The 11,717-nt window shown below is 44.5% G+C and overlaps 6 protein-coding genes across 7 annotated transcripts; all 6 read left to right on the forward strand.

The window, feature by feature from the left end:
• Positions 1–1,062: 1,062 nt before the first annotated feature.
• Positions 1,063–1,928, forward strand: LOC6595742 (ORM1-like protein). 2 transcript variants are annotated; one of them, XM_026989459.1, is made up of 3 exons: positions 1,063–1,297; positions 1,347–1,516; positions 1,582–1,928. In XM_026989459.1, exons 1-3 carry the CDS (start codon positions 1,121–1,123, stop codon positions 1,715–1,717), a joined length of 483 nt encoding a protein of 160 aa, XP_026845260.1. In that variant the 5' UTR covers positions 1,063–1,120; the 3' UTR covers positions 1,718–1,928. The 2 variants fall into 2 exon arrangements, with proteins under 2 accessions (XP_026845260.1, XP_002021359.1); XM_002021323.2 differs by having other exon boundaries at positions 1,068–1,297; positions 1,365–1,516.
• A 58-nt stretch (positions 1,929–1,986) lies between these two features.
• On the forward strand, positions 1,987–3,327 carry LOC6595741. The gene is made up of 2 exons (XM_026989458.1): positions 1,987–2,451; positions 2,546–3,327. The coding sequence occupies exons 1-2, from the start codon at positions 2,377–2,379 to the stop codon at positions 3,200–3,202; spliced, it is 732 nt and encodes a 243-aa protein (XP_026845259.1). The 5' UTR covers positions 1,987–2,376; the 3' UTR covers positions 3,203–3,327.
• An 847-nt stretch (positions 3,328–4,174) lies between these two features.
• LOC6595740 (aldose 1-epimerase) lies at positions 4,175–5,567 on the forward strand. Its single transcript, XM_002021321.2, has 2 exons — positions 4,175–4,284; positions 4,368–5,567. Exon 2 carries the CDS (start codon positions 4,395–4,397, stop codon positions 5,523–5,525), a length of 1,131 nt encoding a protein of 376 aa, XP_002021357.1. The 5' UTR covers positions 4,175–4,284; positions 4,368–4,394; the 3' UTR covers positions 5,526–5,567.
• A 1,202-nt stretch (positions 5,568–6,769) lies between these two features.
• Positions 6,770–8,450, forward strand: LOC6595739 (probable fumarate hydratase, mitochondrial). The gene is made up of 3 exons (XM_002021320.2): positions 6,770–6,975; positions 7,043–8,051; positions 8,121–8,450. The coding sequence occupies exons 1-3, from the start codon at positions 6,835–6,837 to the stop codon at positions 8,378–8,380; spliced, it is 1,410 nt and encodes a 469-aa protein (XP_002021356.1). The 5' UTR covers positions 6,770–6,834; the 3' UTR covers positions 8,381–8,450.
• Positions 8,451–8,988: 538 nt separating this feature from the next.
• On the forward strand, positions 8,989–10,252 carry LOC6595738 (aldose 1-epimerase). Its single transcript, XM_002021319.2, has one exon. It carries the CDS (start codon positions 9,071–9,073, stop codon positions 10,172–10,174), a length of 1,104 nt encoding a protein of 367 aa, XP_002021355.2. The 5' UTR covers positions 8,989–9,070; the 3' UTR covers positions 10,175–10,252.
• Positions 10,253–10,890: 638 nt separating this feature from the next.
• LOC113566008 (copper transport protein ATOX1) lies at positions 10,891–11,493 on the forward strand. The gene is made up of 3 exons (XM_026989671.1): positions 10,891–11,060; positions 11,137–11,212; positions 11,360–11,493. Exons 1-3 carry the CDS (start codon positions 11,055–11,057, stop codon positions 11,491–11,493), a joined length of 216 nt encoding a protein of 71 aa, XP_026845472.1. The 5' UTR covers positions 10,891–11,054.
• The last annotated feature ends 224 nt before the right edge of the window (positions 11,494–11,717 follow it).

Below are 11,717 nucleotides of genomic sequence, written 5' to 3' on the forward strand. Positions count from 1 at the left end.
CACAGATAATTGCATGATAGTTCAAAAACATGCCAATTTGCGAAAAAATGCATTATTAACTGGGTTTCAAGTCAGCTTGGATAGCAGGATGCTAACATCAATAAAAAGAAATGGGGTATACGAACAGTATATTTTCCTCGGATTAGCTCGAGCTGTTCAACTAGTTATTGATAGAGGCACTAACCAACCATACTGTATATATGTACATACATACATAGATGTGCCAGTTCATACAACGAAAGTGTCACACACTGGCTTGCGCGATCAATACCCCAGAGTGACGTCATCATGAGAGAGAGAGCACAGAGAGAACATCTGGTCATGTGTTAGTACACACTCAGGTCTGGTTCTGTTTTGCCACCAGCATGTTTTAGTGTATGGGTGCACATGCATTCTCACGTACTTTGCGTGTGTGTTTTTAGAATCAACCTGCTTAAGATAAGGAAATAAATGTGCAATTATATTATTGTAATATTTTATATTTTGTGGTATAAATCAAACAAATAACAGCTTTTATTTTATTTCCCGCGCCCTAGTGTACCATACCCCAACCCCCTGCCCATTCTTCAATTATTTTGTGGCGGTAGGTCAGTCCATCAAAAGACCCGAAACAAGAACCAAACTCAAATTTCAGTTCTAGTGGCCAGCAATAGTAAACACACACACGCAAAGTACGTGAGAATGCATGTGCACCCATACACTAAAACATGCTGGAGGCAAAACAGAACCAGACCTGAGTGTGTACTAATACATGCAAAGATGTTCTCTCTGCGTTCTCTCTCATGATGACGCTTCAGTAATCTGGGGTACTGAACGCGCTAGCCAGTGTGTGACGCTTTCGTGGTATGAACTGGCACATCTATATACTGTATGGTTAGTGGTACAATATAGAAGAACATATGGATATATGTATGTGAATGATTGGTCGAAAATATGTCTTTTTGGGTAATGTTTGATATTTAAATTATAACATAGCACAAAATGTGCTGCTGGGCGCCACAGGGCTGCTAGAACCTATCGATTATCGATTAGACATCAGAAGACATCATCGCCCAGAACACAAAACAACTTGTTTACGTTATAAAAAATTTATTGACTCGACTATTAACTATCAAATTCGATGACGAGTATTGCCGGCGGTCACGGGGAGCCAAACCCCAACAGCTCCTGGTTGAGTGCACGTGGCTTTTGGCTAGCGTACTTCCTTGGTTTATTGTCGATTCACTTGATACTCTTATCTGTGCCCTTTGTCAGTATTTCTTGGGCCTGGACAGCGACTAACCTGATACACAATGCGGTAAGACAATATATCCTCCGATATATTGGTTATTTGGTTATTTTCTTAGCGTTCATTGTTTGCGCAGGCCCACTTGTACTTCTTGCACATCATTAAGGGAGCTCCTTGGCTGAGCATTGAGAACGACCCGAGCCGCCGCTGGACACATTGGGAGCAGATTGACGACGGCATCCAGATGACTACCACCCGAAAGTTTTTAACAGCCGTCCCTATTGTGCTGTATGTGCACCCGTTTCTTAATGAAATACAGTTTGGTATATTTAATCTGGCATTTCTGCTTCCAGTTTCCTGCTCACCTGTCTGTACACCCGCAATAGTACCGAGCACTTTATAGCCAACTTTGTGTCCCTGGTTGTCGTCACGCTTCCCAAGCTGCCACAGTTCCATGGCGTGCGTTTGTTCAACATAAACAAGTACTAGGAGCCAGGTGCTCAAAGCGCATTTATTTAGTTCTTACAAAGTGTACATACAAATATTCGTATATCCCTAAAGTTATACATACATATTTATGCTCTGACGACTTCGCTCTTGACCCAATCCTTATGTATGTATGTATAGAATGGAGGAGCGGGCAGAATTTTCAGAAAATTCTATATTAAAACTAGACATTAAATTGGATTGTAAATCTAAATTTAAACAAGAACTGCTTTATTTAACTTAATTGTAGAATTGCTTGTGGAATGCAAATTCTTGGATGATGTTTGGGTTCCGTCGAGGATTCCCATTCCATTCTTGCTGAATTCGGGGTCGTTGACGCAACCAGAGCATTTAGGAAGCTGATGCTTTCGCACGAAGCCGTTCATTAAATTTAAAACAAATGGCGCGCATAATTATAGCGTATTACACTGCCGCGCTCTTGCTCAATGCTCTCCTCCTAAGTATCAAGATGTGTTTTTATGGCCAAAGAGTCCACAAAAATATCGTATCAAATGATAAATTTGGTTTCAAGTAATTTTTATGTATGCTTTTAAAATTATTTTTAGATCAGCTGTTTTTATGCGTGTTGGATAACACAAAAATAAGTCGAAAAGAAGGTAACTTTTTCCAACACTAGGCCCAATTACAATTTGTTCATCAAAATGAGTGAAATGACGTTAAACAATTTATCCCAGGAAGGATCTGCGCCTGAGAACAGCTCGATAATGTTCGGTAATGTAAGCACATACATATGTATGCCAAATGAAGTCTTTTTTGTACATTGTACATTCATTAAATATATATTGTATATAAAACATGCACACATTTTAGCTAAGCAGTGACTCAGAAGATGACGTGGATGAAGTAAAAGACCACCAACTATTGTTGAAGCTTCTGAGAACTTTTCAGGCTAAAAGCAAAAGTAATGCTACGACTATCAAGGATCTGGGAGGAAAATTATTCGAAGCTGAATCACAGCTATTGATTCATAAGGAAAAGGCACAATTCTTTGATGAGAAGTGCAGGGACAAAGGTGATCTGATAGCGACGTTGAAAGCGTCAATACAAATAAACAATGAAATGACTACGAGAAACGCTGCTGCGCACGATATGAACATAAAATTAATGCAAAATCGAATTACTGAGCTTCAAAATGCTCTTGACACCCAAGCTAAAGATGATCAACCAAATTCTGGAACTATCCATGACACACAATTGGAGAAGTTCCAAGAACAGATTGCCGATTATAAACGCATCATTGAGTTAAACGAGTCTACAATATGCCAACTGAAAGAAAAAGTGACTGCATTAGAGACCAATGTCAAGCTAGATGCAACCATTATCGAAAACAAGAATCAGGAACTCGCCCAAGTAACTAACAGTATAAGTACGGCCGAGTCTACAATATTAAAACTGAAAAAGGAAGTGACTGCGTTAGAGACCACAGCCCAGTTAGCTGAAATCAACATCAAACAGAAGGATGAGTAATCCGAGAATATATCCTCGTGTAGAGGGTACAAAATTACAAATCTAGTGTCCACTAAATTAATTGAAATTACTGGCTTCGCACCCTTTGCCGCCCCATTTAAGGATATTCCATGTATAAATGGCAATGGCTGGATGGTCGTGCAAAGACGTTTCGATGGAAGTGTGAATTTTTCTGAGGGCTCGTATATTGATGGTTTTGGTTCTTTAGCTGGAGAGTTTTGGCTTGGCTTGGAGAAATTGTATATATTAACAAATATTACTCCTCATATGCTGCACATTCAACTCGTTGATTTCGATGATAATACATGGTACGCAGAATATGACCACTTCGTTGTTGGCAACAAAATATGTGGCTACAACTTAGGTAACCTCGGGTACTACTCAGGAGACGCTGGTGATGCACTGCGAAATCATTTGTATAAAGGTTTCAATAAGTGGTGGATGTATAACAAAGAAGTTCAAGACGGGTGGTAAGCAATTTGGCTGCATATCCTGTACTGGTACTTATATTTACTGATAATTTACTGTATTTTCAGTAATTTGAATGGAAAATTTTATGCATCGACGAGTCGGAATCGGAATACCAAGGATGGCATTTATTGGGGTACAAGAGGAAACCTCAAATCTTGTACAATGTTGCTAAAATCTATATTTATTTAAGGGACATTGTACATATAACAGTCAATCTAAGAGCTTATAAAAATTTTTTTTATACAATCTTTAAATAAATAGCTCATGAATATTTTGGAATCTATTAACATTGGAAGGGGATCACAAAGGTGGGCCAGCAGCTCCGATTATAAATATGTATGTAAACTTTGAACGACAAACCCAGCCGCGCCCCCAAGGAAATAGATTGTCTGTGCATGTGTGAACTACAGATACACATCACATCCATTACGTTGAGGCATCGGCCACAGGCAGCAATAAAAAGCGTTGGCACTGCAATCACAATCAGTTTTGTTGGCGTCGTCCGAGAACGTTGTTGGCGTAGTCTGCGTCTGGTGCCCTATTTGACTTTGCGGAAGGTGTTCGCGACCTCAACGACTTTGGAGACGAGAACGACATAATCAGTAGGCAAGGTGTGTCAAAGCGGATCAACGTCGACCTGGCAGCAAATGTAAATTGTTTGTGAAAGGGAAATCAACCCTATAAGATATTCCAGCTGAGAAGACCCGATCACATATCCACAATGCCGATCACACTGGAGGAGGAGATCTTTGGCCTGGCCGTTAATCCCTTCACAAAGGCACCCGAGATGGTGCGCCGCTACACGCTGACCAACTCGAACCGGATGTCCATTTCGGTGATTCAACTGGGCGCCATCATCCAGAGCGTACGAATGCCGGATGCCTATGAGAAGGTCGATGACATCTGCTTGGGATTCGATGACATTGCGAGCTACGTGGCTACCAAAGGGGCCTACATTGGCGGGACCCTCGGACGGGTCGCTAACCGAGTGGCGAACGGCGAATACGTGGTGGGTGAGACAAAGGTCGAGCTGACCAAGAACTTCCAGAACAAGTACCAGCTGCACGGCGGCCTTGTGGGCTTCGACAGCGTCATATGGGAGGTGGTGCAGAAGACGGAGGACGGCATTGTCTTTCGCCATGTCTCGGCGCATGGCCACGAGGGCTACCCGGGCACACTGACTTGCCTCATTACCTACTGGCTGGACAACCAGAATCGCATTGGCGTGCAATTCGAGGCCACCACCGACAGAAAAACCGTTGTTAATATCTCCAATCATGCGTACTTCAACCTGGCCGGCCACAGCGCTGGGCCCAAGGGTCTGGCCGAGCATACTGTGGAGATAGCTGCCAGCAAGATTGTGGAGACGGATGATCAACAGATACCAACCGGCCAGTTAGTCGACGTCGATGATACGGTCTTCGATCTGCGGCTGCCCGTCCTGCTGGGCGACCGCCTCATGCAGTTCGGCGGGAGTCTGATCGATGGCTACGATAACTGCTTTGTGGTCAATGGCGGCAGTACGCAGCCGGGCCTGAGTATGATCGCCAAGCTTGTTCATCCTCCCAGTTGTCGGGTCATGGAGGTATGGACAAATCAACCAGGGCTGCAGTTCTACACGGCCAACAATCTGCCCAACGAAAAGAGCGGCGAGTTCCCTATGATTGGCAAGGACTGCACTCACTACGTCAAACACGGCTCCTTTTGCGTGGAAACCGAAAAGTTTCCCGACTCCATGAACCATCCCGAATTCCCTTCGATTTTTCTGGAGCCCGGCGAAAAATACCAGCATGAGGTCATGTACTGGTTCAAGGTGGAGGAGTCCTGGAAGTGCTGTTGTAACAACAAGTGAAAGCTACTAGATATCAAATAAAGCTGGATATTTTAAAGGCGATGCTCGAGTATTGTTGTAGTCGTTTTTTTCAGGTTTGGGGTCAGCACATCACCTTTGCATTCTGGTGGCAATTGTTTTGCGTCTTCATGATCAGCATGAATGGGGAGTCATGTCTGTCTGTTTGTCTGTTTTTCTGTCCGGCTGCCTGCCAACTAGTCTATCAGTTAAACCGAACAAAATATACATAAACGGGGGGGAGTCACAAGGTTGCGTCACTTAAATCTATCTAGAAGCTGAACGCGTCAAAATCGCAGAATGCGCTTTTGAACTTATTTAAAGTTACATATATTCAAAGAAAATATACAGAACGAGGGGGAACGTGCTGCTGCGGCCGCAACTCTACATTTATACCCGATACTTAGTCAGGCTCTCCTCCGCTAGACGGCGCTAACATTGAACGACAAAGAGTGTGTGCGGGAGAGACTGAACGTGTCGGGCGCTGCGTAGCCATAAGAATGATCCGATCTGATCCAGATGTGCAATCTTGTAGATATGGTCATTATCTATGATGGTGCGTGTTTAATTTTTTTGCATCTTCAAAATTGTGGGTGCAACAGATTTTTGTCTTTTGTGGGGTCGGAAATAAACTTGATTCAATGGGATATCACAGGAGCCTGGATACGAAATTTCGCTTTTTTGCTTCAGCTCTTATGGACTGTGAGAACTAGGCGTCAAACGAGACGGACGGACCGCGAACGGACGAAGGGACAGACATGGCTCTATCGACTCAGCATGGCTCTATGCTGATATAGAAAATATATATCATTTATGGGGTCGGAAACGCTTCCTTCTGGGCGCTACAGTCATCCATTTTCAACACAAATCTAATATACCCCAATACTCTTTTTGAGTACCGGCTATAAAAATATGAATAGGGCATAAAAGTCTCTCACTCCAACTTGAAGCTGAACAAAAAAGTCAAATATGTTTCCAGTACGTTAGCTTAGTGCAAGGCAAAATTTAAAACATGCTTTTATTTAAGACAAATGAGATACCACTGAGAGTAGTAAAAAAGTGATGAGTAAAAAAGGCATCAAACTAACGTAATAATTTGTTCTACAACATGTTTTCTATAACACAAAAATATTTAGGTTAAATAGGAGGCTATGGCATATAAATTCGAATTTTAAATTGAACAAAAGATGCGCTGTAAAATCTGCTAGTAGCATTTGCTTAATGTGTTCATGTCGTAGTCTGTGATATACATTTGGACTTAGTTTATATTTTACTAACCGATTCGGACCAGAGAAAGAGAAAGGTAGGAATTATGGCCAACGAGTGTAAAACGACACGCGTAGAAAGCGACACTCTTGGGTCTATGCAAGTACCTGAGGATCGTTATTATGGCGCACAGACCATGCGCTGTTTGTTAAATTTCCGTATTGGTGGGACAGAGGAGCGTATGCCGGTAAGTGTTTGGGCTGATCCTGATCAACTGTGAGCGCTTCCTGAATGATCTTTCTACGATTGTGCAGAAGGACCTTGTCCAGGCCATGGGGATACTGAAGAAGGCCGCTGCAGAGGTCAACCAGGAGTACGGACTGGACTCGAAGATTAGCGCGGCCATATCAAGTGCAGCGGATGAGGTAATTTCGGGAAAGCTCTACGACGAGGGGCACTTTCCCCTGCCGATCTGGCAGACGGGTTCTGGTACTCAAACGAATATGAATACAAACGAGGTGATCGGCAATCGGGCCATTGAAATTCTGGGCGGCACTGTGGGCTCTAAAGATCCGGTGCATCCGAACGACCACGTTAACAAGTCGCAGAGCTCGAACGACACCTTCCCGTCGGCCATACACATTGCCGTGGCTACGGCACTGGTCACGCAGCTGAAGCCCGCGCTGACCAAGCTGCGCGATTCCCTGAACAACAAGGCCACCGAGTGGAGGGACATTATCAAGATCGGCCGCACCCACACCCAGGACGCAGTGCCCATCACTCTGGGTCAGGAGTTCAGTGGCTACACCCAACAGCTGACCAACGGCCTACAGCGCCTTGACGCGGTGATGCCCCGAGTCTATCAGTTGGCCCTAGGCGGGACTGCCGTCGGCACTGGGCTGAACACGCGCAGGGGATTCGCAGAGAACTGCGTCAAGGTGATCGCGAAGCTCACCTCGCTGCCTTTTGTGGTGGCCCCCAACTTTTTCGAGGCCCTGGCCTCGCGAGATGCCATGGTCGAGGTGCACGGGGCCCTCAACACTGTGGCCACCAGCCTCATGAAAATCGCCAATGACATTCGCTTCTTGGGATCGGGTCCCCGCTGCGGACTGGGGGAGCTGTTGCTCCCTGAGAACGAGCCGGGCAGCTCGATAATGCCGGGAAAGGTTAATCCCACACAGTGCGAGGCCATGACTATGATTTGTGCCCAGGTGATGGGCAACCATTTTGCCGTCACTACAGGCGGTGCCAGCGGCCACTTCGAGCTGAATGTGTTCAAGCCGCTGATTGCTTCCAACGTGCTGCGATCCATCAAACTTCTGAGTATGTCTCTATCCCCATCACAGCCAAAACTGGAGTACAATAGACTCTCCACTTTCTTCCACTCTTTAGCCGATGGCTGCACTAGCTTCTGTATCAACTGCGTGCAGGGAATCAAGCCCAATAAAGAGAAGATAGCCAAGATAATGAAGGAGTCCTTGATGCTGGTCACTGCCCTCAATCCTCACATTGGCTACGACAAGTCGGCCCTGATAGCCAAGACAGCGCACATTAATGGGACCACTCTGAAGCAGGAAGCCCTCAATGCGGGCATCTCTGAAAAGGACTTCGACGAGTGGGTGCGCCCAGAAAAGATGCTGGGTCCCAGCTAGGCATTGTGATCCCTTGCCCAATATTCTTCTTGTTTCCCATTTGTTAATAAAGTTTATTTCAGATCTATCAGAGCACGCGGTGCCTATTTATATTTTGCATTCCTTTGGAACACCGAGAACGAAGTATCTACTGAGTATTCCTATTACTCAAAAAGCTTAGTCACTTGGGATTTGAGAGTTCAGAGTAGTTCAGTTTTTGCTGATTAATTTGGTTGATTACATAATCTATCAGCGACAACTGCGGTGGTTTATTAAATCCCCAATCAAATAACAAAACGATTAGGCCCTGTAATCTCGCTAAACACTAAGTCTTCGCTTGTATATGTTAATTCTTATTTAGTTAAGACTACCCAGACTTGAATGGCGTATCGTATTTCCAAATGGGCAGGCTAAGATAAACTGTCATATGATAGGACACTATATGAAGTTTGTTTCCATGTTAACTAGTCTCTCAGTCTCTAGCCTCAGAAATATTAATGGTTGATGGATTTCTGTTTGGGTGTGAGACTAACAAAAAGTCTCTAACAAAAAATATCACTAAGTTAGTCTTGACCTTTCTGGCATTTTTCAGCCTTTGCATTGCTTTCCAAATTCTCAGTTTCTCACCAGAGTCGTATCCAAATTTTGGTTTCCCCGCATTTTTGGTTTAGTAAAAATTTGGAGTTTTGGTAAATCTACGTAGCTGGCAGGATGGTGCGCGTGATCGAGGATATGTTCGGCATCGCTGTCAATCCCATGACTCAAAAGACGGATCAGGTGCGTCGCTTCACGCTGAGCACAGACCGGGGTATGTGCGTGTCCATTATCACTCTGGGGGCCATCATCCAGAGGATCAATGTGCCGGACGTTGACGGAAAGCTTGAGGATGTTTGCCTGGGCTACGATGACGTTGCTGGCTACTACCGCAACCAGCCGGCATACTTTGGGGCCACCATTGGAAGGGTGGCGAATCGAGTCGCCCGGGGCCGCTTCAAGCTGTGCGGCAAGGAAGTGAGTGTGAGCCGCAACTTCAGGGACAAGTATCAGCTCCACGGCGGCTTTGTGGGCTTCGACAGCGTTATCTGGGATGTGGTGGGAATACACAAAGATGGCGTTACCTTCCAGCACGTCTCGCCGGACGGCCACGAAGGGTACCCCGGAGAGGTTACCGTCAACATCAACTTTTCGCTGAACGACACGGGCTGCTTTGGCATGAGGATCGAGGCGAGGGCCAAAGCCACCACATGCGTTAATATCACCAACCATGCGTACTTCAACCTAGCCGGCCATGGGAGCGGCAGGGATACCCTCTTGCAGCACATGCTGATGATCAAGGCCCAGAAGATTGTGGACACGGACCTCGAGCAGATTCCCACTGGGAAGCTGATGCGCATCCGCAACACTCCGTACGACTTCTCCAGCCTTGTCAACCTCGGCAAGCGCATTGGACAGCTGGCCAACTGTCCGATCCACGGCTTTGATAATAACTATTGCGTCGACGTGCCGCCCAATCGTGTCCAGCTGGTGGCCCGCGTTGTCCATCCCTGCAGCGGTCGCTTTATGGAAGTGCACACCAACCAGCCAGGGGTACAGTTCTATACCGCCAACAACCTTCCTGACGAGGACCGCGGCGGGGCTCCGAACATTGGCAAGGCCGGGGCCCACTATGTGCGGCATGGCTCCTTCTGCCTGGAGACCCAAAAGTATCCCGATGCCATGAATCACGATGACTTCCCATCGATCGTCCTTAATCCTGGACAGTTGTATGACCATCAGGTGGTCTACAGATTCGGTGCCTGCCCCAAACGAATTTAGTTATGACGCTACGTTTTTTCTTGATAACAAAACAAAATCTTAAATTTGCACTCAATAATAAAGGATAAAATCATAAAACTTATTTAATTTAAGTTTTCTCATATATTTTTTGTGTAAAACTGATATTGAATAGATGCACAGATATGTATGTATATGCATATCTTTTCTGAACAGCACCAAAGACTCTGCTCACATACAGCTCGAAATGTTTGTAGATTAATAAATAAACTGGGTATTATCCAACTCTAAATTTAACCCTTAAATTTTTTGAAGAACAATCTATTTCATCCACATAATCGTTTGACGTTCGGGTATTCAAAATAACCGCCCACTTGACCATAGAATATCGGTAGAAGAAATATTGGGGTATTGCATGGTATTTTGAAGAATATTTCTGCCAGCCTGCAGGAAAATGTTTTTGAACCATAGCCATTTTAAAATATAAAACACTATAAAACGCCGATAAGTTCCGCTTATCGCACAAAAATACCGATATTTTTGTGTGCATCGATAATTATAATCAAAACTCGGTATATCTAATCTAACGGCGTGACACAACAGAAAAATATAGTTGAATAGAATACTAGTTCCGTGGATGATTTATTATAATACATCCCATATAAATATCTATACTATTATATTATATCAATAAAAAAATATATATCGATATAATTTGTCAATATATATTTAACATCCCTAATATACACCTAGTAGGTTCAGAAAAGATAGATTCAGATATTTTTTCTTAACATAAAGGGCAGAAATAGGTGTTTGCCACGTCAATAAGCGATCGATTCCATCCGCCAAGCTGTTTAATTTACCGCAAGTCTACAACAGGACGACGGAAGACAGTCGTCACAGCAGCAGCAGTAGCAGCAGAATGACCGTACGTATCCATCAGATATTTTCGCAGTGTGTATTGGAATTTTCACCACCACCACCCCCCGTACTTCTTCTATCAGGTACACGAATTCAAGGTGGAAATGACCTGCGGCGGGTGTGCCAGTGCCGTGGAGCGCGTTCTGGGCAAATTGGGCGGTAGGTATAAAAAAGGCAGAAATGAAATGGCCTAGTTTTAGGTATTAGGCTAATTAATGCCATGTCCCCTTATCAGACAGTGACAGTAAATTCTGCTGTGGGTTCTATTGTGGCAACCAACTAAAGTCTTGTTCGCAATTCTTATAGATAAGGTCGAAAAAGTCAACATTAACTTGGAGGAGAGAACGGTTACTGTCACGTCGAATCTATCGTCCGATGAACTGTTGGAACAGCTGCGCAAGACCGGCAAAAGCAGTTCGTACATCGGTGTGAAGAAATGAGACGAGTTTTTTAGCAAGTTTCAGAAATACGGCAAACTGAAACTTGAAGTCTAAACGGGACGAGACGAGGGTCAATCTCGAGTCAATCCACACATTGCCGATGTCACATGTCACACATACATACACATCGAACCATTCGAGCTGAAGGCGCTGCTTGATCCATTCGTTCAGTGATACCCAAGATTTACCCAAAATCCGATATACACATACACAACTACGAGTAC

This window comes from Drosophila persimilis, unplaced genomic scaffold (assembly GCF_003286085.1).
Source record: "Drosophila persimilis strain 14011-0111.01,24,50 unplaced genomic scaffold, DperRS2 tig00000431-arrow-pilon, whole genome shotgun sequence".
Lineage (NCBI taxonomy): Eukaryota > Metazoa > Arthropoda > Insecta > Diptera > Drosophilidae > Drosophila > Drosophila persimilis.